Here is a 27,735-nt window from a genome sequence, read left to right on the forward strand (position 1 = left end):
GGATTTTATGGAAGGCTGGGTTATCGGGGGGTGGGTTATCCACCGCCATTTGATCCCACAGAGGCTGCCTCGGGTCCTGCCTCACCCAACACCTTCCCGAGGCAGAGACCGAGCCCCTCTGAGAGGAGCCCGTGCTTCAGGGCTTCTCCCGAGGGCTTTTCTCCCAGCGCCACCTCGGGGCGCGGGGCCGTTCCCGCCCATTCTCCTCAGCGAGCCGCGGCGGGCGCCTAACGGTCCGCGGCGGGGGCGGGGCGGGGCGGCCCCGGGCCCGCGCACGCGCCATGTTTGAGGGGGGCGGGGCTTGGGGAGAGGCCCCGCCCCCTGGCCGTGGCGGCTGCGGCGGCGGCGGCGGCAGCGGCGGGGGGCGGGGGGAGGTGACGGGAGGGAGGGAGGCGGCGGCGGAAAATGGCGGCGGCCGCGGCGGCGGCGCTGCGGGCCTGGTTCTGGAACGAGCGGTTCTGGCTGCCCCACAACGTGACGTGGGCGGACCTGGCCGGGGAAGCGGGCCCTCCGGGCAGCGGGCTGCAGTACCCGCGGGCCGGCCACGTCCTGTCCGCCTTCCCGTTGGCGCTCGGTATCTTCGCCGTGCGGTTGCTCTTCGAGAGGTGAGCCCCGGTCCCCCCCCCCACCCCCGGTCCTCCCCTCAGGACTTCAGCTCCTGCCTCGGGGCGAGGCCGCTGGGGTCCTTTAGCAACGGGCCCCGGGGGCAGCCGGGATCAGGGCCCTGGGACAGCCGGGCTCGGGGCCCCCCCTCGCCCCTCAGGCAGCTCCGAGGCCTCCAGCCTCCCCCCCGCTTTCTTTTTTATCTCCTTGAGTGGAAAGGGAACGGCAAAACCCATCCCTGGGGCTGTCAGGGTGCGCAGGACCCCCCCCCCAAGCTCCCCTCTCCCGTGGCTTTGGGCCCCGAGAGGCTCCTCAGGTGCTGGACGCTGAGGTAAGGCGAGGAGGAGAGCCCCAGGAGGTGGTTTTATTTCTTAATGCTCGTGTCCAGCTTGGCTTGCTGGCGTTGCTGGGCTCTGCCCACGGTGTACTTTCCGTCCCAGTTCCTGGATGAGGAAATAGGGCTCGTTCACATGGCCTGGTGTATCATTAAACAAGCTGTGGATCCCCCCGCGTGACGGAAGCGCGTGCGGATCAGCATATCTGCCCATAAGCAGGTGTAACGCAGCGTTTCCCATTTGTTTGAATATCCATAAGCGTGTATTAACTCTCCCCTGAGGCAGGAGTTTATCCTTTGCATGATGGATATCTCCTATAGCCGTACGCAGGGCAGGCTCTGTGGGTGACAGACACTAATTAGGAAAGCAGCTTGCTTAAGAGAACCGTTAGGTGAAGCCAACTAAAACACCTTGGGTACCTGTTCAGATAGTTCTTTAAAGGTTGATTTCGTCTTAAATTTCTGCAAGAAAAGAGCGGAAGTATTTCTGAGTGTGGAAAGGCCTGTAGGATTAAAGCAATCAGGGATTGAGTTGGTGTTTTTTTTCAAGTTTTCTGTAAAAAGTGTACCTTTTTTTTTGAGCTTTCAGAAATTAAACAACAGGAGGGAACTGGGACTAAGTAAAAAGACAGGAGAAGTGTAGAGAAAAATGTGAAGCAGGTAAGCAGAGTAGGAGAGAAGTTTGAGCATCCTTTTTGCGCATTCTTTTGAGCATTTTTCCTTCCCTTCCCATCTTATCTTTCAAAGTACTTCAGAAAGCTATGCTCAGCTCAAACCAGTGCAGAGGACCCAGGAACACCCAGATACGTGGCAGTGCCAAAACCTCATCTTAGCTTTGCACCTTGCTGCTCCTCTTGGCCAGATGTATGCAGTTGCCAGCAGACAAGGCAAGAAGTTGGGAGGCAGGATGCTACCCCTGGAAGGAGTATTGTAGGGAGGTCTCCTCGCTTCCCTAGCTCAGTCCAGGTGTCTTAGCTTGGGGAAGAAGTGCAAAAGTTTCTTTTTTCTGGATTAAGAGACATACAGAGAGCTACAGTGCATCCCACTGTACCTAATAACACAGTCCTCCTGGTAACAATTATTTTATCCTGATAATGTCTGCACTGTGCCCCGGTACGTGAAATTCCGTTTGCGGTGTTGGTTTAGGGAGGACTCAAATGAACAATTAAGTGCTCCTCCTGCACAATAGAACCTAGAGACCACAGGCTGCTTCCTGAGAGGGTTTGTTCCTTTCCTTTAACAGTGTCAACGCTGTAGTGTGTCTCCGTGGTGGTATCCCAGTGAAAGTAGATTGTGAAGCAAAATGCAAGGTTGTTTCTAGCATGTTTATTTATAAAGGCCACATTTTTCAAGAAATGCTTTCTTCTTTCTCCTGCCACCTTGAAGGTGTTGAAACTTCAGTTTTGTCTAATAAAATCGCCTTGTGCAGATACCCCAATTCTGGCCTTGGGGATGATTAAGTCAAATGGTTTCCTTGACACACAATTGGCAGTCGGACTTGATGGCTCAGAACTTGAATTATAAATGTCTGTATCTCTTTTGTTTTAGCTCCTCTCTTCATTTCTCTTTGTCTGTTTGCTGTAGATCGTCAGTGTGAGGAAGTGCTTTTGCTACACTGACACTTGTTACACTGGCACACGTTTCTCTGTTGGCAAATGCTCCTGTAAATTAGCCTTTGCATCACGATGATGGCAAAATGCTCATTGGGCTGGCTCGACTTGGGAATAGTGTGTGCTAAAAACCTGACTGTAGGGATGAGCCAAGACTTGCAGGGTGAGGTAAGGTCCTGACTTGGCTGAAGGTGGATTTTTGGTCAGGCAAGATAAAGAAGTACTTCTGCTTACAGATTTGTGTGGCTTGTTTTTTTTCTTTTTTTCTCTGTTATGTTTGCTGTGGTTTCTTCCTATGCATCTTGTCCCACTGCAGGCGTAAAATAGTTCCCAGGTATCTGGGAAAACACAAAGCCTGGTGATCGTACAAGGTGTTTGTGTTTACACCAGAATTCCTTTTCACTTATAGGTATTCTTGTTACTCTCTGCATCTGAGGAAGGATATGCTGCTTGTGCTCGTTCTGGTAGGGGAAAAAATAAACTGGTTTTAGATGTTGCTTTGTCAGTGCTGTCTGGAAAATTTGGTACAGTTTAAGTGAGGTTTAATCTTAACACAGTGAAACTGAGAGACTATAAAGAGATGAACTCTTGAGCGCATTAGCTGCAGGATGTGCCTACTTCATAAATCTTATTATTTAGGGGATTGTTCTTCCTTTTCAGAACTGTAGTAGGGATTTACCAGACAAACCAAACTGTTCCATAAAGGAGGATTCTGAGGCTGGATTTGTCAAGTACGACATGCGCGAGAAGTGCTTGTTATACGTGAGTCTGCGTGCTAGAAAACTGGTGTTGGTGTCAAAACCAGTTTGTCTTAATAACCAGGGTGAAACAGATAGGTTGGTAGGCATGGCTTACATCAGTGCGCAGGTACACGTTCAGAAAACCCTAATAAAAGTAGTGAAATGATGATAACTCCTTGCAGCGAGGGTGTGGCAGGATCTCGACCTTGGGAATAGTTGCTGCAGTGAGTATTTCTATGGTATCATAAAGTAATTTAGATTGGAAGGGACCTCTTGGTCACCTTTTCAGTCCTTTCCTCAAAGCACGACCAATGTTCTAGTCAGGTCAGGTTGCTCGTGGTGCTGTTCAGTTTCAAATATCCCCAAGAATGGGAATTCTGGAAAGAATGGGAATTCCGGAAAGAATGGGAATTCTATGTTTTGGGCAGTGTTTTTTGGTGCTTAACTGCTATTGCTGTGCAGTTGTTGTTTGTTTTTTTTTTTCCTATGAGATACGCTGCAAAAATTGCACATCTGGAAATCTGTTTTGGGGCCAACACTGTAAAACACCACAGTCGCCTTAGCTCAGCCCTAAAGGCACATCACCTGGTTGTATTTCTGACTGGCAGCAGGGTGGATTGTTCGCTTCGTATTCCACCTGCAAGGTGGTAACTGGCCGAGGCAGCTGGGCAGTGGCATGGACTCCCGAGCGTGAGCCAGACGCGTCGCGGCCAGGTAAAAACACCTCGCGTGGCTGCTCAGGAAGCCCTGCAGACGGACAGACGGACAGTGGGATTTGCAATTCCACTGCACGGAGCCATTACTTGCAGAGTTAGAGAAGCAACGTTACAGCGTTGGGCTAGACTTCCCTAAAAGTAACGAAATCCCTTGCTGCCATCGTTTTTCCTTCCTGTTTCTGGGGCTGGGACGCCCTCCCTTAGTGTGGCATGTCCTGTGCGCTTGCATTGATGTCTGCTTGCTTCCGTGCACCTAGAAATGCTGGTGGGGGTTTTGTTCTGCTCTGTGCTCACCTGCATGCGTGACTGAGTTCCTTGAGTCCTGTGCAGTGTCTGTAGCCTGTAGCCTACTTTTGATGATTTTTTTTTTCCTGATTTCTGGAAACATCTGTATTTTTTCCCAAGGCCTTCTAGTGAAGGAAGCTTACAACGCGGGAATACTTTTCTGCAGAGTTGTTGATTGGTTGGTTGGTTGTTGGTTTTTTTTTGGTAAGTGTTAGGTTCTAAAGTGAATTATTTCCACTCATTTCTGTACCTTTATCTAAGGAGATGTTCTTTCTTCTTTCTTTGATGCTTCAGGATTTGAATTCTAAGATAAAGCCACATTCTGTGCATCATGTGAGCTTTCTTAACCATTCATTCTCCTCTTGGCTCTTAAGCAGAGTCTCCTGAATAATAAATGTATTGAATGTGCAGATTTGCAGATTTCCAGGTTTTCTCTGACATACGAGGAAACTTTTCCCAGCCCGAGTATCTTCAGACCAGCTTGGGATTTTTTTTTTTTCTTTATGGAGCTGCAAACACTGTGTTCCAGCAAATGGAATAAAGGTATTGATCTGGCATACTGCGACTGCACACGTGTGCTCCTTCGCTGTTGTCATGGTGTATCCTGCAGGAAAGCAAAGTATGGAGATGTGCGCTTTTATGAAGGTCCAGCCAAGTGTTTTATAACATCCTAAGATGATTGCTGGCTGGTGGTCTAGATTGTAGAGGAAGCAGTGAGCCTTTAGAGCAGGGAAGAGCCAAGCTGAAAGGAAATCACCCTTTCCTTTTTTTTGTGTGTGTGTTTTTTTTTTTTTTCTTTAGCTGCGACTGTTGAAACGAACAGGACATGTGAAGAAACAGGGCAGGACAGTGAAACCTGGTGCTACAGTGCCTGGTACTTGTTTAGAGTTTTCTGAAAGCAGAGGAGTTCCTTTAGGATTACTCATGAGCTGATCCACAATTTCTCAAGGGGAAAGCCCTAGAACCTGCGTCTGTTCTTAGATCCAGTCGTAGCTATTTGTTACTGGAATATTAACAGTGTACTCCCAAGGAAGGTTGCGGTTGGAACACTTAGGGTAATGATCCTGCTGAGTTTTAATCTCTTCTTTTAAGCACAAGGAGAAATGGCAACAGATTTAATGGTTGGAAAAAGCAGCGTTTTCTGCTTAATGGCACTCCAAGTCTTCTAAATGGAAATACATATGTGTAATAAAGTTGTCTCTGAATCAATCTCTGTTTTGAGGCAAAGTAGATTTAATGATGCAAATGTTGGGTCCTTTTCAAAATTGTTTTTGAGAAACAGTTTTTTTACGTGCTCTCAAATTAATTGATGTTTTTCTTGAATTTGCTGTACCTTGAAAGCTCTTGCCCCACCGACAGGAGGGAATACAATTTACATTTTCAGGTAACACGTGCATTTTCCATAGTATCCCTTGGCCAACTTGACACAAAGGTACAGCAAAACCTACTTAGTTTTGAAGACATATATATTCATTTTAGTTTTTGGAGTGTCTGTGCTATAAAATTCACAAAGTGCTTGATCAACTTTGGGAAAACATGGTGCGTGCAGGACTGAGATGTTGAGATCTCGGCTCTCGGACTGAGAAACTTCGTACATCTTCCCTATTCTTCCTAAGGAAATAAGACACTTTTTTTTTTTTTATCCTCTTGGGGAAAAATAGTACTGCGTCTGTGTCTTTTAGGAACCGTGTCACTTGAACTTCCCTTTTTTTTCTGAGCCATGCGACACCAAGAAGCAGTCTGGAAATAAGGCGTTTTGTTCGTGGTGCTTCGGGGGCTCTAGCAGTTGTTTGCAGAGATCTCCCATCAGTGTCTATTATTTATTTCTGAGCTAACATATCCTGATCCTGCAAGCCAAGGGCATTAAGGTTTAACTTTTCATTTTAGATGTGCGTACTGCATGTCTACAATTACCAGTTGGACTAATAAAAAACGTTTCTTTACCTGTGAAGTTTCTTTGAGCAACATGAGTGAAGATCTTCAAAAGGTTTTTGAATAGGTTTTGCAATTTGTGACGAGTTGGGGTTGTTGTGATTTGGGCAGAGGAGGGAAACTAATGCCTTGTTTTAATGTGGCTCTTTGTTTGCAACTCTTTCAGATTTATTGCCAAGCCCTGTGCCATAAACCTTGGCATTCAAGACAGTGGACCTCACAGAGCCCAGCCTAATGCAATTTTAGAGAAAGTGTTTACATCCATCACTAAGGTGAGTCACACTGCAAATTCTGCTAGAAACGGAGGCCTGTAGGAATGAATGTTGGTATTTTTTGTCTTCCACTTCTCTAGCGTGAAGAGTGCGTTTCACACTGTGCATGTACAAGTGTGCTCTTCCTTATTTTATTTTGCCTCTGAGATCTTCTCGTAGGAACGTAAATTCTCTTTATGGCTGACCTGAGCTTTTGCACATAGGGGAATCTTTTTTGAATCAAAGTTGTTGCCTTTTAAAAAGATAAGAGGTTTCTTCCTTTAGTTCCCTTTGTCCAAATTGTAACGAAGGGAATGGGTGGCAACCGTTGGTTGAACAAGCAATTTCCTAGCATCGTTCACTTTCCATTGGAAAAGCACTGCTCCCTTGAGGTCTGGTGGCCAGCGGTGTGAATGCCTTCATCTTCCTTTTGCCTCCTCTGTGCGATTGCTCAACAGCTGTCACAGTGGAAGTCGCTTCCACAAGTAAAGCCATTCGGTCAATGGAAGCGTGCCCTGACAAATGGCAGGCTGTTCAATGTTGACAGTAGGTATTCCTGTTGTTATCAGCTTCATGTCTTTTCTCTCACTTGAGCTGACAGTGCTCTTTCACTTTGGAACGACGGAATTGCGCGCTGTCTGTACTCTATTGAATATTGACAGTTAAATCAACCCAGATGGTGTGATAGATTTTCATTAAAGATAGTAAAATGGAAGGTTTTATGTTCTCATTTGGTGATGCTGAACTTCATTTCGAGTGCAGCAGATAAAGCACTCAGTGAATGGAAGGGAAATTCTATAAAAACCTTAGCAAAACTTGCCTCATGGGAACATTAAAGTTCTGAAGTATTTGGAATGACATGTGAACTGAAAGGCCCCTATAATTTGATGCCATTTGTGGGGAGGACTTTTATGTAGGGGATGTCCTTGAAATTAATGTTCAGGAAACCCATGGGGATGCATGCTGTGCAAAATTTATCTAGCTTATGAAAACAGAGCTGCATTTAACTGTACCAGTACGCTTGTGTGCTGTTAAGATCTGGAGGATCGGAATGTAGGGTGGCACTGATGCAGGGGGAAGATGTCATTGCTGTTCTGAAACGGGAGCTCTGTCCGTTCTTCTTTGAGGCAGGTTCGCTTCCAGTGCACAAGTGTCAGGCAGCCCGAACCTGAGCCTAGTACAGAGGCAAGAGGTCTGGCAGCGATGGAATTACAAGAAAGTTGTGGTTTCAGTACTGAACATCAGATGACATTATTCTGCTTTTCAGTTCAACAGTCTGGTGACTCTTTATTAAATGAGCATTCTGCATAGCTTTTGGGGTTTGTATGTAACTCGGGTGGTAAAATGTGTTTATCATCTTTCAGTTGTAAGAGCTCCCTGGCAGAGCTTGTTAAAAGGACACTGGTCTGAAACTAACGTGGCTTATCTCACCACTGGGCCATTTTAGAGGTAGTTATCAGGTTTTGTTCACTTTGCTCTTATAAATCCATTTATGTCATTATTCAAACAAACAAACTGCCGGTAGAGCTTCCAGTCGGAGAAGAGTGATGCATTCTTCATTGTGCAGTTATTTCAGTTGTCAAGTGTAATTTTATTCATAAATTTAAAAGTGACAATGGAAATAATGCCATCTCCATCATGCCCTTTTGGAATATATTAGTATCTGATGTGTTAAACCCAAATTCTTACTTTAAATTTTCCCAAACTCCACAGTGAGTAACAACCCTTAAATGTGTTCAGCTTTGATCTGTCTGAATTCTGGACAGGTCGAGTTGATGTGCAAGTTTTAACAGGTAGGGCAGGACATTTTAAAAGTTGCTCCTCCTCCCAAATTAAGAAACAGAACAATTGCATTCTGTGTAGTAACGTGCTGTCAAGTGACGAAATAGATGAGGAAATGCTAAACCAGAAGTGTTCTGAATAACTAAGTCATTAGTGGCTTTTGATGGTTAAACTTGAATGAAAATTTGTGGCAACAGGTTCTTGCTTCTAAACTGTAATAGTCTGTATGTAGTGCCTTCGTAGTGTGTTTTTTTTTGTCTGTGCATCGTTTCTGTCATAGTACAGAAGGGTTTTCAGACTGCACGCAGATTGAGAAGTAGGAGAAATGACACTTGTTTCATTTTCCTTCAGTCTCCAGATGGAAAAAGGTTAGAAGGCTTGTCAAAGCAGCTAGACTGGGATGTTCGAAAGATCCAGCGCTGGTTTCGTCATCGGAGGAACCAGGACAAACCCACCACCCTCACTAAATTTTGTGAGAGCATGTATGTTTGTGCAGAGGCCAAGATGTGCCTTCATCTTAAAGCTCCAGCTGTATGTTCTCTTTTCTAACTGAAATTGTCAGCTGCTAACTTAAACTAGTGTCTTGGGGTTGGCTGGTGGAAGACAGATACTCGTATAGGCAATTGGAAGAGATTAGGAGGGCTTTTTAGGATTGGTTATTCTCAAATACTTTGTATATGTGCACCACAGCCCAGGCCACCTGTACAGGAGTCATTCCTGCCTGTGATAAGCAGCTTTTCATAGCCCACCAGGTCCATAATGCAGATAGTAACACTTCGGGGGTGTGTGTGCATATATGCATGTGCACAACTCCAGTAATTATACCAAAGACAAGTCTGCTGTCTGCACACTTACGTTGTAGACCAGCATTTTTCCCAAATAGAGTGACCTTATGGCTTGCACAATGGTGTGTACTATGTTATAGACACTTCTTGGATTCCTGTTCTTTTCATTTCAATTCATTCTTTTGTTCTTTGTTTCCTTCTGAATGCTTATAGTTACCCCTGTTAGTGTAGTAGCAGCTGAACGTTTTTTCCTGACTTATTTCTCCTGTGCTGGTTTCTTTCCTTTCCAGTAACTTTCTTCATATTAATTCTTCCCCCCAGTATGGTTTTGTCTACTTAAAGCCACAAGGTAAGAGGGACAAATACATTTATTAGGATACCTTCTGGATAACAATGACTTTTCTTGTTGTTATCTTGATTTGATATGAAAGATGCATGTTCACTCTGGACTTGGCTGTTGATGCAAACTAGTCTGGTTTGAAAACTCTTAAATAGGTTTATCCTTGCACAAAATATTTACAAGTGGAGGATTACCGATTGGTGGGTGAATGCTTTTTAGGTGTCAGAATTGTTTTTTTCACAGTTTGTTCCGATTTTTGTTACAAATGTTAACCAGAAGCTATTTCTATTTCATACATTTCATTTTCTGCTTCCTTTTCCAGGTGGAGATTTACATTTTATTTAAGTATATTTTTTTATGGAATCAGGTTTCTCTGGACGGTGAGTAGATCTTTCACACCCCTTCCGCCTTACTCTTCTGTGTGATGTGCTACTGGATTTTGGCTGTCCTGCTGAAATTAAGGGGTTTGATTACCAGCGTGCCTTCTGTGCTTGCGCCTAGCTTAAAACAAGGGGAGTTTAGTGGTGATAGTCATCTTTGTGTTCCCTTATTTGACATCCTGGTTCTAAACAAATCTGTCATTATGGAAATATTAGAAACCTATTTGTTGTGTTACACCAGAACAGCACAGCCCTGCTTTCTTGGTGTGCAGAGCTGCTTATTGTCTTGCTAATCTCTTTCCTTCCTGCAGGGATACAGATTCATCTCTTTGGGTCATTATTATTAGCGCTGTATGCTTATTCTTTGTATTTCCATTGCATTATAGTGTGCCTTTGGGTGCCCAAAGAATATTTTAAATCGTTATGACGTCTTACAATAAACTTAGCTTGGATGGTAGGATGGAGATACAATTTATGTGAAACAGAATTGTAGTGGTCAATTGCCTTAGATGGTAGCAAATTAAAAAACAATAACAACAACAAAACAATGCAGAATAACAACTTGTCTTTTTCCTTTAAGGCACCCTGGTTTTGGGACACACGACAGTGCTGGTACAACTATCCTTTTCAGGTAGGATGTAAACACCTACTGGGTCCAAATCTTTGCAATTTCAGTTCTTGTTTTTGTTGATGACAGCAAATTGAAACTCATTAGATGCGTCTGCTTCTCATTCTGTGCATGCTGCACAGGCTGCAACCTGGTAAGCTTTCTCCTTAGTGAATGGCCATCCATTTCTGTAGGTACAAAGATGGCATTTGCCCTTTGTGTCTTCAGATCCTGGTTAGGTTTGTTAACAGCAGTGTTTCCTCAGATGGAAGAGACTCAGTTCATATTCATTTTGTGTTTACTTGCTGCTGAGGTTATTAAAAGTAACTTATTTACAGTGTTATTTTAATTATGCAGCAAGTATGATTGTATAGAGGCCAACCAGTTTGGTTCAGTGCCTGGTTTTCCTAATCCAAGAGGCTGCAGTATGATTTGTAAACATTGAACTTTATTCAAAAAGAGTAAGATTCTGCTGTCAAACACAAATGTTTGCTTGTGTGAATAAGCCTATAGTAAGATGGCTGTTGCTTAAGCTTGTTTTTACTAAACCTTAATGCTGGATCTTTTAACTTATGCCTCAGCATTCTGAAGGAACAGAGTGGGATGGGAAGGAAGGAAGAAGTGGATTTTAATGTAAATTTTGAAGTATTTTGTCCTCTAACTGTGCTATGTTTGTTTGTTTTCCAGCCTCTAACATCCAGGCTTTATTATTACTATATCTTGGAGCTGGCCTTCTATTGGTCTCTCATGTTTTCTCAGTTTACAGACATTAAACGGAAGGTGAGATTAACCAGAATTGCACTAACCACTTTGCTAAATAGACAAGACTAACAGAAAGTGTGAGTGTGCTTGGCCAGTAGAGCTGAAGCATAGTAATAACTGAATTTTCTTCCTCATTCACATCTCTGTGTAGCCTACCTCCTTCTGTAATCACTACACAGTCCTGGGGGAAAGGGAGGAGCAAGCCTGCTATGCAACCTGGTATAGCCTCGAGAGTCCCTTTCACCTTCCAGGGAAAAGAACAGAATCAGTCAATACCTCCTAATAAGCAGTCAGCAAATCATTGAGAGATAAAAAAGAAAGATTTAATTAGAAGGCTTGCAAGAAAGGAAAATAAAATGCTCTAAGCATTACCTTGCTGAGCAGGATGAGAAAATGGCAAACACTAAAGCGATAATGCATTCTTTTTTTGAAAGTAATTTTTCATCTGTGTATGTAGCAGAATGATGACTGGTCATGATTGCTGGAATCTAATTCCGTTGCGTTCTAGGATTTGGCTTATTGTTGCTGTTGGAAAACAGTTCAAAATAAATCATGGTTTATTGCGTCTGTTATACAAACTGCAAAGTAACAAATTATCCCAATTCTTGCATTAACTGTTCAAAAAGAGAATTATTTTTTTTTCCCTGTACTGGAATATCAGCTCCAAAATACAGAGTAGATGCAAAAAGAGTGTGATTAACAGCATCTCTGATATAATCTGTTCGTAATATTTAGTTTTGTGCTCTGTGTATTACATCCCTCATGATAAGGTACACTGAGGTGGAGTGTAAGTGTTGTACCCAGGGGACTGAACTGGAACAGAGCCTTGAATGTACGTGCATTGTGAAAACTTTTTAACTGGAGTGGCCTAGCTCTTGCTGTTGGATTATCTTGTGTTCTATGCCTGCTATGCTCTGGCAGGTTTTTACATGCTGACAACAGTAACAACAGCGTGCTTACGGTTTGTGCCAAGAGCTGAAAGGACTAGCAACATGACTGCAAAACCAAAAGGAGCCAAAAACAAGGACCATATGTTGTCCTATCAATCTTTTGAGAGGATTCTGCAGCCATACTTATCTTGATCTTGCGAGTATGTGCCAAAGAGTGCCGTACTTCTGTACGCAGAACTACAGCCTTACAGAAGCACAGGTGCTGGGAGAGACCTTTCTGGAACCTCTAGCGATCGTGACAGATGTTGTGCGATGAGCTGTGCTTCATACAAAGTGGAGTCGAGTCTGAACTGAACTGAAGTAATCCTCTGACCCCAGTTAGTCAGTTTGGTGGCTCTGCTCTAAACATCTGTATCTGTTTGACAGCCAAAGGGTCTGAATTCTTTTTTCTGTTTCCAGGACTTCCTGATCATGTTCGTCCATCACTTGGCTACAATTGGACTCATTACGTTCTCTTACATGAATAATATGGTGCGGGTTGGAACGCTGGTGCTGTGTCTCCATGATGCATCCGATTTCCTCTTAGAGGTGAGTTTCCTTTCAGATCTTTACCTAACGCTAGTGTGGTCTCAGGGGAGCAAGCTGACTTTCCTGTTCTTGCTAAAACAGCATTAAATATGCCGTAAAACCTGTGTTGCTGATCCTGCCTTGTCAGCTTTTCCTCATAACTGCTGAGAATAATCCCTAAATGTTCCTAAGTCCTTACAAATGTGATGGCTTGAGGGTTTTGGAGCTCTACAGCCTGGTAATTACATGATTGCATGAAGGGAATAACACTCTCATATTTCTTTCCTTTTTTAGGCTGCAAAGCTAGCCAATTATGCCAAGTACCAGCGTCTGTGTGATGCCTTCTTCATGCTCTTTGGTGTTGTATTCATTGTTACACGGTTGGGCATTTATCCTTTTTGGTAAGCACCTTGAGGTATAAGGTCTTGCTTGTTCTTCCAAGCCCTTCCAAGCCCTTAAGCAAAGCCTTTGTACCTAGACTTCTTGAAAGCAGTACAGCCTGTCCCCTCAAGGCAGCCTGAAGTTGCAGACACCCCAAGTAGCATTTGGAGCAGTACTTTCAATCAAAACTACGAAGAAACCTCTCAACAGTCAGTTGAGAGAGTGTGAAAAGTGACTAGAATCTTAACGCACAGCTGGCCCCTCTCCTCTTACTGCAAAGTGATGACAATGCTCATTAGCTGGAGCAGAGTCAGCTGGTATCTGAACGACTCAAAGGGTTGTTTGCTTCTCTTGACTTGAGAAGTTTTGGAAATAGTTACAGCTGAGGCATGGTCTCTTGAAGTAAAATTAATTTCTGAGTATCTGGCTTAGTCATCATTGCCGCTTTTGATTTCTTATGGCACTTTTGTCCTACCCTTGAGTCGTGACTATGTAGAGCCTAAAATAAGTCTGAGGTTTCTGGAGAGGTAAAACCCTGGCTAAATGGCTTATAGCTAATCGTTGTATAATGAGATTCCCTTTACCCCAGTAGGCTTGGTGAGGTGGTTCTGGTGTTAGCCACTTGTTTCTGTTGAAAGAGTGTACTGAAAATTTGGTTATAGCTGATTATCACTCAATTTATTTTGATTTTACTGCATATGTTTCTTTCCTGAGCGATGGACAGCCTGCATGGCTGTTCTTCTGGCGTGCGTTAGTGGCAGACAGAAACAGCCCTTCATTTATGTTTTAGTATCAGGGTTGCAATTAAAGCTCCTGCTTGTTTCCCGGAAAACGCATCAAAGAAATCTGGATAAGGAAGGGCCTTTAATCCCTTTTTTTCCATTGTCTCCTTCCAGTGACAGATGAGGTAGTTGTTGTTGTTTTTCTTGCCGTTGTCTGTCATAAGGTGATGCTCTTGCATCATGCTATTGCTCAGCAGTCCTGTAAATCTTTAATACATTTTCCACTGGCTGTAACGTAATTCCACAGCTTTGTGCAGAAATCTGGCAAGCTTGCAGTGGCATTGCAAACCTTAGGCTGTTTCACTTCATGTCTATTCCCTTCCCTAATTAGTAGTGTAAAACATCAACAGACCTCAGGAGTTCCATGTAAGTCATCGATAAGCCAGCTAGGAGGTAGATGTTTCTGTAACTGTATTTTGGGGGGGCCTGGGTTCTTCTTTGAAAGGCTTGTTTTTATTTTCCTGCGAAGCGTTCAAAGCTCTGTGAAATTAGTGGCATCTTTAAAGGTCTCTCCACACATCTCTACTTCATAAAGTCAAAAATGTTTATTAAATTACTTAAGTACTGGCAGTAACTCCCAGCGATGAGAACAGCAAAGCAGCAATGAAAGAAAGCACAATGCTTTGTCCGTGAACTAGTTTCTAGTCCTCCAGCTTGGCAGGAGGAACCTGTAAAAATAAGAGAGAAGGGAATAGCACGCAGGGAGGCAGACCTACTGGGACCAAAATTCTTCTGTGATCTTTAAATATGGGCGAAGACGGCCTGAGTAGGAATGTGTTAACAGTTGTTTTGATGACTGGAGCAGCTTGACATCACTTCCTGTAAAGTTATTACAAACGTTCATGCTGTTGAGAAGGAAATTGGCAGCAGATCTGTGTGTGTAACCAAACTGCGGAACGTTCGCATCTTCTCCTGTTTGTTGCTCCATTCAAATGTTTCTAATTAGCTTTAGTCTGTCTCTTAACTCTGGCAAGAGACTAGATGCATCGCTGCTCTGACAGGAGCAAAGCAACAGATGCTTAAATGGTACAGACTGGTGTGCAGCTGGCCAGTCATCTTAATTTAGAGCTGGAAGCCATGTTACCAGCACAACTGGTCTGTAATGTGTTTCTGGATCTCTTTTTAGGATTTTGAACACAACCCTCTTTGAAAGCTGGGAGTTGATTGGTCCCTATCCTTCATGGTGGCTCTTCAATGGCCTTTTGGTAATCTTGCAGATCTTGCATATCATCTGGTCCTATCTCATCATTCGCATCGCCTACAAGGCCCTCATGCGGGGAAAGGTAAGATTGTTGGTGACTGTTTTGGGCCCTCTTTCTATAAGCTCTGTGAAAGAATCCTGAGGAACTGAGCCCTTCGGTGAGGGCTGGTGTTAGTTCTCAGTGTAATTGCATCAGAAATGTTTTGTAGAAGAGCAGGTTGGTTTGTTTTTTCACCCTGATTGCTCTGCAGACTTGAGAGGCCAGGTATATACAAAGGCGAGGATGCTTTCCTCTCTGCTCTGGTCATACAGGAAAAAAATACCCAGTACATTGAGATGTTGTAATAGTGATGGTGATGACAGATCTGTTAAGTCCTTTTTTGGAGTTTAAGGCATTGGAAAGCTCTTTTTCGAACAATTTGAAGGGGCTGGTTTTTAGCTGCTAGCCTTCCAGCATCTGCTGGTTCTTGGGTTGCGATGAGGACTGTGCATCTTCCGCTTGTTAGCAGTGACAAAGGCTTCTGGCTGCCAGTGCATGGCCAGGCATTGAGCTGCAGCATGCAGAGGAGAAAGGGTTATCAGAAATTCTGGGGAGTGTGCTGGCTGTTACCGGGGTCCAGTCTAGCTTCAGTCGTAAGTATTCAAATTTTAATTGTGTTGGTGTCTTAGGGAGAGTGAGGGTGAAACTACAGCAACTCGTTAGCAGCAGATGGTACCCTAAGAGCAAACAATGCTGATTTTTGGCTGCAACCTAAGTTGCCAAGCTCAAAAGGTGCACTTCAAGTGAAGGGGCACGAGACAGGGAAAGCCAGTGTGGGAACTAATTTGACACTTGGCCAACCCATCAGGAGAAGCCGCTTCCTTCCATCTACCAGAGTGCAACAACTGATTTACTAGCACAAAATGCCTTTTTTATCATGTATCTGAGTTTCTTTCATAGCTCTGCTTTATTTTGTGTGATTTCTTAGTTGCCCTTACACATGGAACATAACCTTGAAGAATATATCGTAGCTGTTTGTGGCGCTCGTCATCAGAGGAAGACATGGTTTAGAGCATGCACATGATTTTTTTCATCTGTTCACAACAGCTGCTACTGCGAGGCTTGTTTTCTGTCTGTGCAGCTGTTCCTACAGCTGAGGTCTACACCTTTTTTCCTTTCCTTGCTTCTCTCCTGTCCAGGTGACCCAGCCAGAGAAAGGACTCTAAGCTTTGTCTTCTTCATTCTTTTCTCACTCCTTTTCCTCTGTGCCAGACTGGAGCTGGACAGTTTCATCCTTTGCATGTAAGTGTGATCTGTACTTCCGTTTCTACACTGAAACACATCTGTGTCTGTTTCTAGGCTGAGACGAACGCAAAGCTATGGTCTTGGGGTTTTGGATGGGTAGTGCCTTCTCCTAAAATGTTTGACTCCCTGTTTTGTGCAGTGCTGGCTTTGACGGTACGCCAAAATGCAGATTTTTCCAAAGGTCTCTGAGGTCTAAGTAGTGTCCTGTGGTGGTTTGTTCTTCTGCTGTCAGATGGCTGCATGACCTTGACCTTTCTGCTTTCGTAGGCCCACAGAGACTCCGATGTCTCTCTTCAGTGCTCGTTAACAATCTGCTGGGTGAAAGAGGGCAGCAGAGAGGCAGTCCTTTTTTTGTGAAAAGGATTACAGCAGTCACTAGCCCCCCAGAAAATGGGGAGAAACAGAGGGATTTCTGCTTCCTTCCTGTGACCCTTTGAACTTCCAATATAGGAGAGTGGGGAAAGATACCAGAAGTTTTGGCAACACACAGAAGCCAGTACGTCCGACAGGCCTGTCAGAACCAATCCTGGCGATCATTAACTTGACCTGGCTTTCCGCCACGTCTTCCTTGGAGCTGAAAAACTTCCTGGCTGGTACTGTTTGAAAGCCATAAGCCTGACTCAGAGCAAGCAGAGTAGGATCGAGTCCCGAAGTGCCTGGAAACATGCTAGCCACAAAGTGCTTGCATGTGAAGTAAATGAGGGCTATTAGTTGCAGCCAGAAGTGTGGAGAGCCTGCCTTGGGGTATGTAAAGCATGTGCCATTCACGCAGCCACAGCTCGGCACCGGTGCGTTTATGGCTCTGGCGCCCAGCCAGCGACCAAGGTGCTTATTTGCAGTTAGGGCCGGGCTTGTGATCCCTTCCCTTCACCTTCTGGTGTGCTTGGCTGTGCGGTGTCGGTACACTGCCCTCCTGTGGCACTCTGAGAGCAGCTAACAGCGACATGTGCCGACTCCTGGCCAGAACCATGCCTGGAGGGGTTTCCAAAGGTCCAAAATCCCACGTACAAACCGAATTCAGCTGGGTTTGCAGCCCATCTTTTAACTAAAACCATAACGCTGTAGAGCAGATCTAGATTCCTGTGGCTGAGATGCTCCTGCTGTACCTGAACTGGTTTTTGCTGGATTAGATAGTTGTCTCTTTTCTACAGCTTGCTGTCCAAACACACTTTTGCTCGTAAATGGGATCTCGTGTATGAATCACAAGCTGTGAAAATGGGAGGCGCTTTGTGCAAACAGTAATGTGATAAATATAGCTGGTTAATTTTTAAAATATCAAAGGCACTCCCTGGAGTGTGTTCTCTAGAGGTGATATACATACATTTTGTCATCATACTTGCTGATTATAAAGGTGTGAGAAGATTTATTTTTTCAATTTAAAACCCATTTGTTGTTTGGAAAAGCAGCCTTTAACCAATCTAGAATAAGGCTCTCTGAGGACAACAGCAGGCAAAGATCTACAGCATCCTCTGATCTGGTGAGAGCGAAAATGTGCAGTGCTTCCACAGATGGACAGGGCATTTGAAAAATGGAACTCGTAGCTCCCAACTGCCTTTTTCAGCATCTTTCTTGCTTTCTGTACATGATGACAGGCTCTTCCTAGTAATTTTGAAGTTACTACAGATGGAATATAGAAGGTAATTGTAAGTGACCGAGGCTGGTTAATCACGTGGACGCAACCTTTTTTACTGCTGTTTCCTGTTAATTTATCAACTTCCCTCCTCCCCTTCCCACTACCCAATCTCTTTTGAATTGTTTAGGTATCAAAAGATGACCGCAGCGATGTCGAGAGCAGCTCTGAAGAGGAGGATGTTACTTCCAACAGCACAAAAGGAGTTTTCAGCACTTCGAGCAATGGCTCCAACCGCGTTAACGGCCATGTGGCTAGTGGCCAGTGGACAGAAGAGGAGTAAGGCTGTGGGTCAGCCTTGAGCAAACACGAACTTGTCTTTAAATATCTAGATGTGTTGAGCTCCACATTCCCATGTGATCTTTAATCAAGATACCCCTTCCCCAGAAAACCTCCAGCAAATCTGAAATGGGCACAATCCAGACCAGTCAAAGGCTTTGCACGACAGAAGGGAGAAAGCCGATTACTAGGGCGAAACCAAAGCCACAGATTTCGTTTTAAGCCATGTTGTACCCAATCTTAGCCCCACTGATATTTGCAGAGGTGTGTTTGTATGTGACAAACTGGTTTTTACTAGGATCAACTCAAGGTGGAAACGAGTTTGGATGAGGCTGGCTGCCGCCCGCAGGAGGGTCCGGGTGCCATCTCGGTGACTGTTCCAGCGCAGGTTCCGCGCGGCTCCTCGATGCACTCCAGAAGCTGCTCAGAGCACGGAGAGCGGGGTGGGTTTCTGGTCCACCTCCAAGCTATCCGGGCTGTAGCAGAGACTTTCCTCAGCCCTACTGCGAGCGCTCTGGACCACAGCCAGGCTTTGAATTGGATTGTGCTACAACAAAACCGCTGTTCTGACTCGGCGGTGGGGTGCTGTAGGCTGAGGAGGAGGTTCTCGCTTGTTATCTCTGCTGTCACGAGGGACCAGGCCAGCGTTTGCTGCCTCTTTTGGTGCTGCAAGCCCCTCTGAAGTCTTACCTACAGCCTTCCAAAAAGGGGGAGGGGGTTTGCTTATTGCCCCTGAGTCAACTCTCACAATACATGCCTTAATTTTTTTATTTTTTTTTTCCTGTTGCAAGTCATGGTTCTGAAGACTTTTCTAGATGTACAGGCTCGAGTTGGCTAAGCTAGGACCTGAGGGTGGACCAGGGCTGGGGGGCTGCTTGTAGTTTTCCCCAAAACGTTTCAGTCCTGCTTGTCTGTACTTCTAGCCAGAAGTGAATGTTGCTGCTCTGATTTTTGCAATTCTGTGGAGGAGATCACTGGGCCGGCAAGGCGGCCGTGCCGCGGGCTTCGCTTCTTATTTTTTACTTGATGGTACTTGGGGGCAACGGGCAGCCCTGCGCGCCGAGCAGGAGCAGGATTGGGGGAAACTCCTTGAGTTGTTACCGTTTTATACCATTGTTTACTCTTTATCTCCGATTAAAAAAAAAACAAAACCGCTTCAGAACCTCGCTTCATGCGCCTCGCCTTACATCAACCCCCAACCCCCTCCCCGTCCCTAACAAAACCCCAAGCCCTTCCCCCAGCCCCGGGGCGGGACGAGGACACGACACCGAGCTCGGGGGCTTCTCACGGGGCTTTTATTGCGCTGCCCCGGCCCCGGGGAGCCATACGGGGGGGGTGGGGGGGATCCACGGCCCGAGCCCCCCCTCAGCTCTCGGGCCTCGCCGCCGCCTCCCGCTCCCGGCGGCGCTGCAGCAGGCGGTAGGCGCGGACGCCGCACAGGTACCCGCCGTACACCGTCAGCAGCATCATGGAGCCGGAGAACGCCTTGTAGCCGAAGTCAGCCAGCTGCTTGCCGGACACCATGCCTGCAACACAAGGCGGCGGTCAGCAAGCGACCCCCCCGGCTCCCCCTCCCCCCCCCGGTCCCGGTGCCGCTCCCTACCCGCGCTCCCAGGCTCCGCCGCCACCGCAGGGCCGCGCTTCCCGGTAGCGTCCCCGTGAGGAAAGCGGGGCCGCGGGGCCTGCTGGGAGTTGTAGTCTGAGGGGGTGTGGGAGGGGGCTGTGGCGCCATCTGCTGTGTGGCTGCTCCTTCACCTCAGGAGCCCGCCGTCCCTCAGGCCCTGTCGCATGTCCCTCAGGCTCTGTCCCCTGTCCCCCAGGCCCGTTTCCCTCAGCACAGCTCCCCCAGGGCCTCCTCGCTCCTCAGCGCTCTCAGCACTGTGTGAGGCTGAGGAGCCAGCCCATCTTCGGCCTCACACGGGATGGAGCGAAGGGTGCCTTGCTCCAGCCCTGAGGTGGTTGCTGGCCTCTTCACCCTCCCTCAGGGCCCAGGCTGTGCTCACATCTGGAGGGGCTCACGATTTGGAGAGCTTGTGTGCCTCCAAAAGCGCCGTGGCTGCTGTTGGTGCGGTGCTCTCGTTCCAAGCCACGAGCTCCTTGCTGGTATTTGAGGTTGGAAATGAGGAGACGTTTCTTCCCAGAAAGAGCAGTCAGGCGTTGGGACGGGCTGCCCAGGGAGGCGGTGGAGTCACCGTCCCTGGGGGTGTTTAAGGACAGGTTGGACGTGGTGCTTGGGGACAGGGTTTAGTGGGTGATACTGGTGGTAGGGGACGGTTGGACCAGATGATTTTGGAGGTCTTTTCCAACCCTAATGATTCTGCGATTCTCTGATACCACAGGCACAGCGCAGCCCCAGGCTGTGGGCTCTTTGAGGCGCCCAGAGTGCAAAAAACGGGGCCACCCCCTCGCCTGTGTCTTCTAGCCCAGGCTGCAGCAGCCCCCGGCGCTGCAGAGCCCTGAGCCATGCAGACCCTGCAGTGCCTGGATGTGCTGAGGCTGCAGAACATAACTCCAAATGGCAAAGGGAAGACTTTTTATAGCTCATGAACTCCAATGCTAGCGCAAGGCATGAAAAGTCTGAAAGCGAGGGATGCATACGCTGGCCACCCCCAGGTGAGACTCAGGACCTTCAGCAAATGCTGACAAGGCCTACAGGAGCTCAGGCACTGCCAGCCGTGTGTAGTGGCAAAGAAAGCCATGCTTGGAGCGATGTACTTCTGTAGCTGATGAGCTAACAGCTAAATTTAAGTCCAAAACACAGCTCCTGATCCTGCTGCAGCTCCAGGCAGGTGCTGGCAAGAGCTTTACACGCTGAGGTGAGAGACTGCAATGTGTCTAGGGAGGAGCGCTTGGACGCTCTCTCCCCTGTATGAGCCTCATATCCAAACACTTGAGCTGGGATTCCTGAAGCCCATCAAGACAAAGGGAACTAGAAGTTGTGCCAACCCTGCAAGAAGACACTGGACTTCCTTTATCTTCCCTCCAAGCTCACTAAAGTTTCTCAGAGGAAGCCGATGTTGGCTACTTTCTGAACGATAGCTCAGTTGAATTTAAAGGTCGTAGGGTGCTACCGAGAATGCGTGTCTAATAAAAGGCACAGAGGCAACTGCACTGCCAGCAGATTAAATTCCCCTAGCAAGAGGGCAAGCGGAGAACTAACAGTCCTGGAAAGGTCACTCAGTACGAGATGTATTTCAAAGAAAGGCAGGAATGAGGCAAGTCCAGCAGGGAAAAGAAGCTGGAGAGAGATGAATAAAACAGCACAGACCGTCCCAAGAAGCTAAGACATCAAAGTCTGGGGTACAGGTGGCACAGTGGGATCCTGGCATGGTTTCTGCCGGCCCCAGGTTAGGATTCTGTACCCAGCTCAGCGCTGCAGTTTCTACCCTCCCCAGTCCTACAGCCAAACTTTAACACAGGAACTGCTGCTGAGAAAAAGCAAGTGGGACACTGCGTTATGTTCTGAGCCAACATTGTCCTGCAGGGGCACTCTTACTCGTTTCTGGAACAGCACACACGGGTGCAGAGCCAGGAGGGAACAGCCAGTGCCCTCTCCTGCACTCTTAGCGAGACCAGCAGGCACCAACCCAAAGAGAACGATGCACTGGAACCACAGAGAAAAACGTGCGCCTCCCCTTCCCTCTCCAAATTTATTATTATTTTAAACATTCATAAAGTACACTGCTAGTCGGAGACCCAATGGCACTAGGACCCGGAACGGGGGTGGACAGCGAGATCTGCAGCAGCTCCAGCAGCCTGCCAGCCCAGACAGGGATCAGTGAACCGCCGGACACGCGGTCCTGAGCAAACACGAGCAGAGTGAACCAGCTTCAGAGGCCCAGAGAGGCACGTGGCAGCCAGCTGGACAAGGGGCAAGTTTCAAAGGCACGGCATGAGGCACGAGACCTCTGTCCTCTGTTGTGATGCTGGAGGTCTGCCTGTACCTCTGTGGATCACGTCCTTTGCTGCCCCTTGCGCTAGTGGGCAATTGCCAGCACCCTCCCACGAGGGGCGGCAGGGAAAGCGTGGAACCTGCTTTCTCAGCTCCTATAAAGCCACAGAAAGAAGCAAAGACCAGCCTAAGGCACAGACCAGAGCAAGCCAGAGTGAAGGCAAAAGCTGCTGCGGGTCACTCATCTAAAAGCACCATGGCCCAACTGCTTCGGCAGGTACCCTGCCAAGGGCTACGCTGCCTGCCAGCTGCTCAGAAAAACTTTGGGGCAGTTGGTCCCTGCGTTGCCAAAGCCAGCCAGAGGACAAACCAAGGCGAGGGAGGAAGGCTGCCCAGGGACAGTCAGCGGGCATGGAATTAGCACAGACAAATCAGTGACAAAAGGGGTCAGCGGCCAGGCTTGGGTGTGAGAGCAAAAAGCTGAATAACTGAGCTCCAAGGGCTCCCTCCGGAGCTGTCCTCACACGCAGAGCCTCGGCCGTCCCGTTCAGCAGGAGCAGCTGGTGGTGGCTGGGGAAGCAGTGCATGGCAGGGTGGCAAAGAGCTATTTTCTGTGCTGGTGCTTCTTAGAAAGAAGAGTGATTATCAGCCCCTTTGAAAGTCCTCAGGAACTTCAGTCTCTGGTGGAGCCTGGCAGGGAACCGTGCCCCCTCTGCGAGGCGGTAAAGCCAAAAAAAACAGCAGCAAGCAGGAAAGAGCTGGTGTCATGCGAAGTGGCCCCATGGGGCTCATAGCAAAGCTTGCCCTCCAAGGCAGTGCCTCCTGCACAGCCTGTATTGATCAAGACGATTTAAGCAGAGTCCCTCTGAGAACTGAGTCCATCGCAGCAAAAGAAAGTGAAAGGAGGAAGATGCTCAGCCCCGCTCAGGGCAGACCCTAGACAGAAGCAGAAGCTAAACGAGCCCTTCGAAGAGAGAGGGAGATCAGCAGGTACCTCCGTGCAGATGCCAGGCTCAGGCTGGCAGTCTCCAGGGCCGAGAAGGGGAACCTCTGCCCTTCCAGCGCTCTGCAAAGGCTCCCAGGAAATCTGGACTCCTCACAAAGCTGTAGCAGCAGCGAGTTGGTGTGGGCAGGAGCTCTCTGCTCATCTCAGCAGGATCGGTGGTTCTGCAGGCGGAGCCCCCTTACATGTGCTCGGGGTGGTTCTGGAGACACTTGATGACATCGGTAACAGGTTTGCCCTCGTAGCAGATCTGATACACGGCTGTGAAGAGGGGGAACCTACGGGCAGATGAACAAAATCAGCCCTTGCTGCATTGCCAGAGCTGGCGGAGTCAGAGCACCTTCACTTCTGTTGCGCCACGCAGGACCACTGGGCGGGAGCAGGGGGGACTGAGGCGTGCTGCCTCACCCACCAGGCTGGATGCGGGCAGTGCAAAGCTTTGCCTGAGCTGCAGGGACACCGAGGGTGAATTTCCCCTCCCTCACCTGCAGGGAAGATCCCAGCCCAGCCTCGAAAAAAGCAGGCAAGGGGGATGAGAGCACTCACTTCTCCACCATGTTCTTGCTTTTAAGGATGCGATGCAGCTCAGCAGACGTCTGGGGACCCTGCAGCTTCTGCCCATTCAACATCTCCTTCTCCAGTTGCTCAATAGACTGAAACAACCCAACAGAGAGGGGAGCTGGACGCTGCGATGCCATCCGCTGCCCCGCAGTTCCTTCCCTGGAGCCAGGTTGTGGCGCTGGGCAAGTGAAGAATGCCACAAGGCTAGCTGGCTCCCTGCCGCTGCCGACTCAGCAGATTGATGCAGGTATTAACGCCCCCCTCGTTGCCTGCTCCCCGCTCTGCTCACCTTCCCAGTCTTGGCAAAAGCCTCAGCCACCTTGCGGTTGCGACCACCGTAGCAGGTAGTGATGAGATCGGCGACCCCGCAGCTCTCCAGGAAGGTGGAGGGGGTGACGGGCCCCTTGCAGAAGAGTTTGGCAAAGCCAATCATCTCCATCAGTCCCAGACGGATAACAGCAGCCTTCGTGTTGTCTCCGAAGCCGAGGCCGTCGCAGAAACCAGCCCCTACAGCCACGATGTTCTGGAAGACAATAGCACAGAGTGATCTGTTCCCACTAGAGCCCAGGGCTTTGCCACATCCACAAGCTGCCCGAGTGATCCCGAGAGCAGGCTGCTGCCTGCCCCTGCCTGTCTGGCAGCCATCAATCCCTCCGAGGAGCTGAACAGGACACACACAGCTGCCTCCAAAACCTGGCCTCTTGCCCAAGCGTCTCAGCGAGCCAGGGTGCAATATCCAGAGGAGTTCATCCAAGTGGCAGCCTCCTCCCCAGAGCTCCCCGCAGAGCTCAGGCTCTGCTAACCGAGATCTGCAGACCTCAGCCAGCAGCTCACCCACCTTGAGAGCCCCGCAGATCTCTACGGTGTCAGCCTCCTGCACCACCGTGACGCGGAAATTCGGCGTCTGCATCAGCTCCTTCAGGATCTGCCCGTACTGCGCGTTCTTGCACCCTGACGAGACAAAAGGAGAAGCGTGAGGGGAGAGGGAGACGTGAAGGAGACCCCGGAGGAGGGCTGTTCTCTTCTCCAGCGCACTGGTATGTTCCTGCAGCGTAGCCCTCGCATCCGGCGCAGTGAGAGGAATCTCTTGCTCAACTGCTGGGCATTGCTAAACGTTTGTGGGACCACAAAGTGCCAGGCGGGCGTACAGTGCCTGGCGGATAATCAAGGTTCAACCTTGGGATTCCCAGAAGATGGGGATGATGCCTGCCATTGCATTGAGCAAGAGAGAAGTGGCGTGCCCAGTAGATTAAAGGCGTCTTCAGAGACTGCAGATTTGTGTTTGGAGGCTGCTGCGCTCTCTGTTCCTGCAGGGCCCTGCATGGGAGAGTTTCTGTGCTTGCAGTGACAGCAAGCTCTGCTTCCACGTCTCCGGTCCCTGCAGCCTTCTGCATGGCTTGTTTGCTTTTGTTTCAAACACCGACACTTTGAATCTTGTAACTTCTAACCCAGAGAACTGTTCTGTTGGTTTTGGCTGCTGTGTACGGTTCACAAACAGTGCGGAGGATGTCAGGAGCTGCCGCCAGATGAACTCTCAAGTAGCCCTGGCTAGCAAGGACATGAGATCCAGGTGATTGTCCCTTGAAGCCCAGTGAGATAAAGGTAGGTGAACTCTATTTCCTAAAGGGTCTCTCAGTGTCTGTCCCTTTCACTTGTACCAGGCCGACTGCCAGATGCTCCCAGTCGGTGCTGGCAGGAGCTTTCAGACACACAACCCTGTTTTTAATGAAGGGAGCAATCACACTGCAAACCCTGTGAATCAGTTCATCGAGCTCCTACGGAGCCTCACTGCCTTCACAGGGAAAAAGGGACGGCTCTCCCTAGGCAGCACCACGCTCCCCCCTTTACGTCTTCCCGCTCGTCAGAAACGGTGGCTGCTAATGAGGAGGGATGCTGGCTCCTTACCGATGGTTGTTTCACAGAACTTCTCTTCTGCCACTTCATTAGCAATGTTGGCCCCCATGAGGACGCTCATCTCTATTCCCAGTTTCTCGTGGATAATGTCTGAGATCAGCCTCAGCCCGTCTGGTCCTTCGTCCACCCCCTGGGAGACAGCCAGGGGCAGAGATGAGCACCTGTCCCCTCCAGCGGGACCTGGCCCCCGCTGTCCCAACCCCGTCACTCCCCATCCTGCGATGCTGTCGCCCCAACAGCCCCCCCAAGCTCAGCTGCGCCCCGCTCACAGCGCTTCAGACCCCCTGCATGCCCTCACCCTTTTCCACTCCACGAACACACCTCCAAACCCCCGCGAAGACTTCCCACACCCTCTTGTAAGCCACCAAAACCCCAGAGCCCACTTTCTGCTCCCAGACCCCCCTGGCTCCCCTTTGCAGCCCCGCACAAGCTGTAACCCCCGGCTGCCAGGGCGGCGCTCCTCCTGCTCGCACCTTGATGAGCGATACCCCGATGGCGCCTTTCTTCACGTGGCCCTTGAGCTGCTCGCAGACCTTGCCGATGAACTGGTGGGGCACCACGAACAGGAGGACGTCGGCCCCGGCGCAGGCTTTCAGCAGGTCTGGCTCTGCCACCTGCAGGGTGGGACCGTCAGGACCTGCACCCGATTTTTCGTGGCGAGGGGCCTGCCCCTGTCCACGACGAGGGGAGCAGGGGCTGGAGGACAAGCGCGTGGGGTTTCCCCGTAAGAGGACGGACACAAAGGCTGGCGGGGCAGAGGGGCTGGAGCTTGGCAGCACAAAAGGCTGAGTGTACGGTCACAGGGCGGCAGCGCCCGGGCTCGCCGCGCACCGCCGATGCCAGCTCGGAGGCAGCCGCGTGGCCTCGAGCCCAGCCTGCGGGATGCCAGAGCAGGGGCAAAGGTGGGCAGCGAGGGATGCCAGGGCCGCGGCTCATCCAAGCGCGCTGCAAGGTCACTGGGAACGTGTAAGCGAGCCCCGTGCATCCCCGTTTGCACAGCCAGCACGCGGGGCCGCGGCAGCTCCCAGCGCAGCTTTTTATTACCTGTCATCGGGGAGCCCGGCTGCCAGCGCCGGCTCTCGAGCTCGGCAGGGAAGGCCACACTCACCACGTTGGGGGGCAGCTTGTGTCCCGGCAGGTACTTGACGTTCTCGTGCTCCGTGTTGATGATTTCGGTGAGCCGCCGGCCGCCCACCTCCTCCTCCAGCACCCACATGCTCACCAGGTTCTCAAAGGTGCTCAGCCGTGCCGCGTTGCTGCCCGCGATCTTGGCGATGGCCGAGCCCCTGCACGGGCAGAGCGGAGCCGTAGGCACCGAGGCTGCCGGCACCGGGGAGCCCGGGGCACCCCACGGCCCTTGCACGGGGGTCCCGGTGTCCCGGGGACAGCTCCGTGCTCCGGGAGGGGACCCGCAGCGCCCGGCCACCGGCTGCTCACCAGTTGCCGGAGCCCACGACGCACACTTTCTTGCCGCCCATGGTGCGAGGAGCTGCAGCGCTGCTCCGTGCCGAGCCCGCCGCCGGTATTTGAAGGCTGCCCCCGAGCAGGGGCGGCCCCAGCCCGCCTCCCGCTCCGCCCCGGGGGCAAACCGGGCACCCGCGGCCCCGGGGGGCCGCCCAGGTCGCTGGCCCCGGCCGCAGCCGGTGCTCGCGGCTCTGGGGAAGCCAAGCCAGCGCCCGGCGGCTGCAGATCGCTGCCCCGAAGCGAAGGCGCTCGGCTCGCCAATCTCAGCGCAGCCGGGAACGGTGAGTGCCCAGCGGCTTCCCCCCCTCTCCCTCCCCTCAGATTGCCGCATAAAAGCATTTTATTTGCCCCCAAAGAAGCGTCGTCCCCGTCGTGCTCACCGCCTCCCCGGGTGGGAGACGTGAACCATCTGACTGCAGAGCCAGGAGGCAACGCCAGCCTTCATCCCAGCACTAAGCAGCAGCAGCACCGACTGCTTGGCCTTACGCGAAGCGCCCTTGCTTCTAGACGCAGAGGATCTCTTTTTCTTGCAGCGAGGCTTTACAAGTTTTCTGTAAAGCGTTACATTTCTACTCTGATAACCAAGGCAGGGTGCAAAGAGCGAAGCCCCTTTCGCATGCCTTTAAACCCATCCCTGGAACCTTTAATACAGTTTCCTCAAAATCATGCCTGAATCCCGCGGGGCTTACAACAGGCTGTCACCATTCTGCACGGCGGCGGTGTGAATACCGGGCCGTCTAGATTTTATCAGCACCTTGG

At 49.4% G+C, this 27,735-nt stretch overlaps 3 protein-coding genes across 4 annotated transcripts; 1 reads left to right on the plus strand and 2 right to left on the minus strand.

Annotated features, from left to right (window-relative positions):
• The first annotated feature begins 334 nt into the window (after positions 1–334).
• CERS5 (ceramide synthase 5) lies at positions 335–19,304 on the plus strand. 2 transcript variants are annotated; one of them, XM_080570775.1, is made up of 11 exons: positions 364–605; positions 6,387–6,492; positions 8,605–8,735; positions 9,360–9,387; positions 9,701–9,758; positions 10,339–10,389; positions 11,053–11,145; positions 12,477–12,605; positions 12,879–12,985; positions 14,874–15,030; positions 17,994–19,304. In XM_080570775.1, the coding sequence occupies exons 3-11, from the start codon at positions 8,654–8,656 to the stop codon at positions 18,144–18,146; spliced, it is 858 nt and encodes a 285-aa protein (XP_080426901.1). In that variant the 5' UTR covers positions 364–605; positions 6,387–6,492; positions 8,605–8,653; the 3' UTR covers positions 18,147–19,304. The 2 variants fall into 2 exon arrangements, with proteins under 2 accessions (XP_080426900.1, XP_080426901.1); XM_080570774.1 differs by lacking the exon at positions 9,360–9,387 and having other exon boundaries at positions 335–605.
• Positions 19,305–19,415: 111 nt separating this feature from the next.
• On the minus strand, positions 19,416–19,905 carry COX14 (cytochrome c oxidase assembly factor COX14). Its single transcript, XM_080570790.1, has 2 exons — positions 19,746–19,905; positions 19,416–19,668 (listed from the first exon to the last, which is right to left on the minus strand). Exon 2 carries the CDS (start codon positions 19,664–19,666, stop codon positions 19,508–19,510), a length of 159 nt encoding a protein of 52 aa, XP_080426916.1. The 5' UTR covers positions 19,667–19,668; positions 19,746–19,905; the 3' UTR covers positions 19,416–19,507.
• A 1,868-nt stretch (positions 19,906–21,773) lies between these two features.
• On the minus strand, positions 21,774–27,086 carry GPD1 (glycerol-3-phosphate dehydrogenase 1). The gene is made up of 8 exons (XM_080570776.1): positions 26,950–27,086; positions 26,621–26,798; positions 25,986–26,126; positions 25,504–25,642; positions 24,437–24,549; positions 23,888–24,121; positions 23,584–23,690; positions 21,774–23,315 (listed from the first exon to the last, which is right to left on the minus strand). Exons 1-8 carry the CDS (start codon positions 26,988–26,990, stop codon positions 23,219–23,221), a joined length of 1,050 nt encoding a protein of 349 aa, XP_080426902.1. The 5' UTR covers positions 26,991–27,086; the 3' UTR covers positions 21,774–23,218.
• Between the last annotated feature and the right edge of the window lie 649 nt (positions 27,087–27,735).

This window comes from Anser brachyrhynchus (genome assembly GCF_964034855.1).
Source record: "Anser brachyrhynchus genome assembly, chromosome: 29".
NCBI lineage: Eukaryota > Metazoa > Chordata > Aves > Anseriformes > Anatidae > Anser > Anser brachyrhynchus.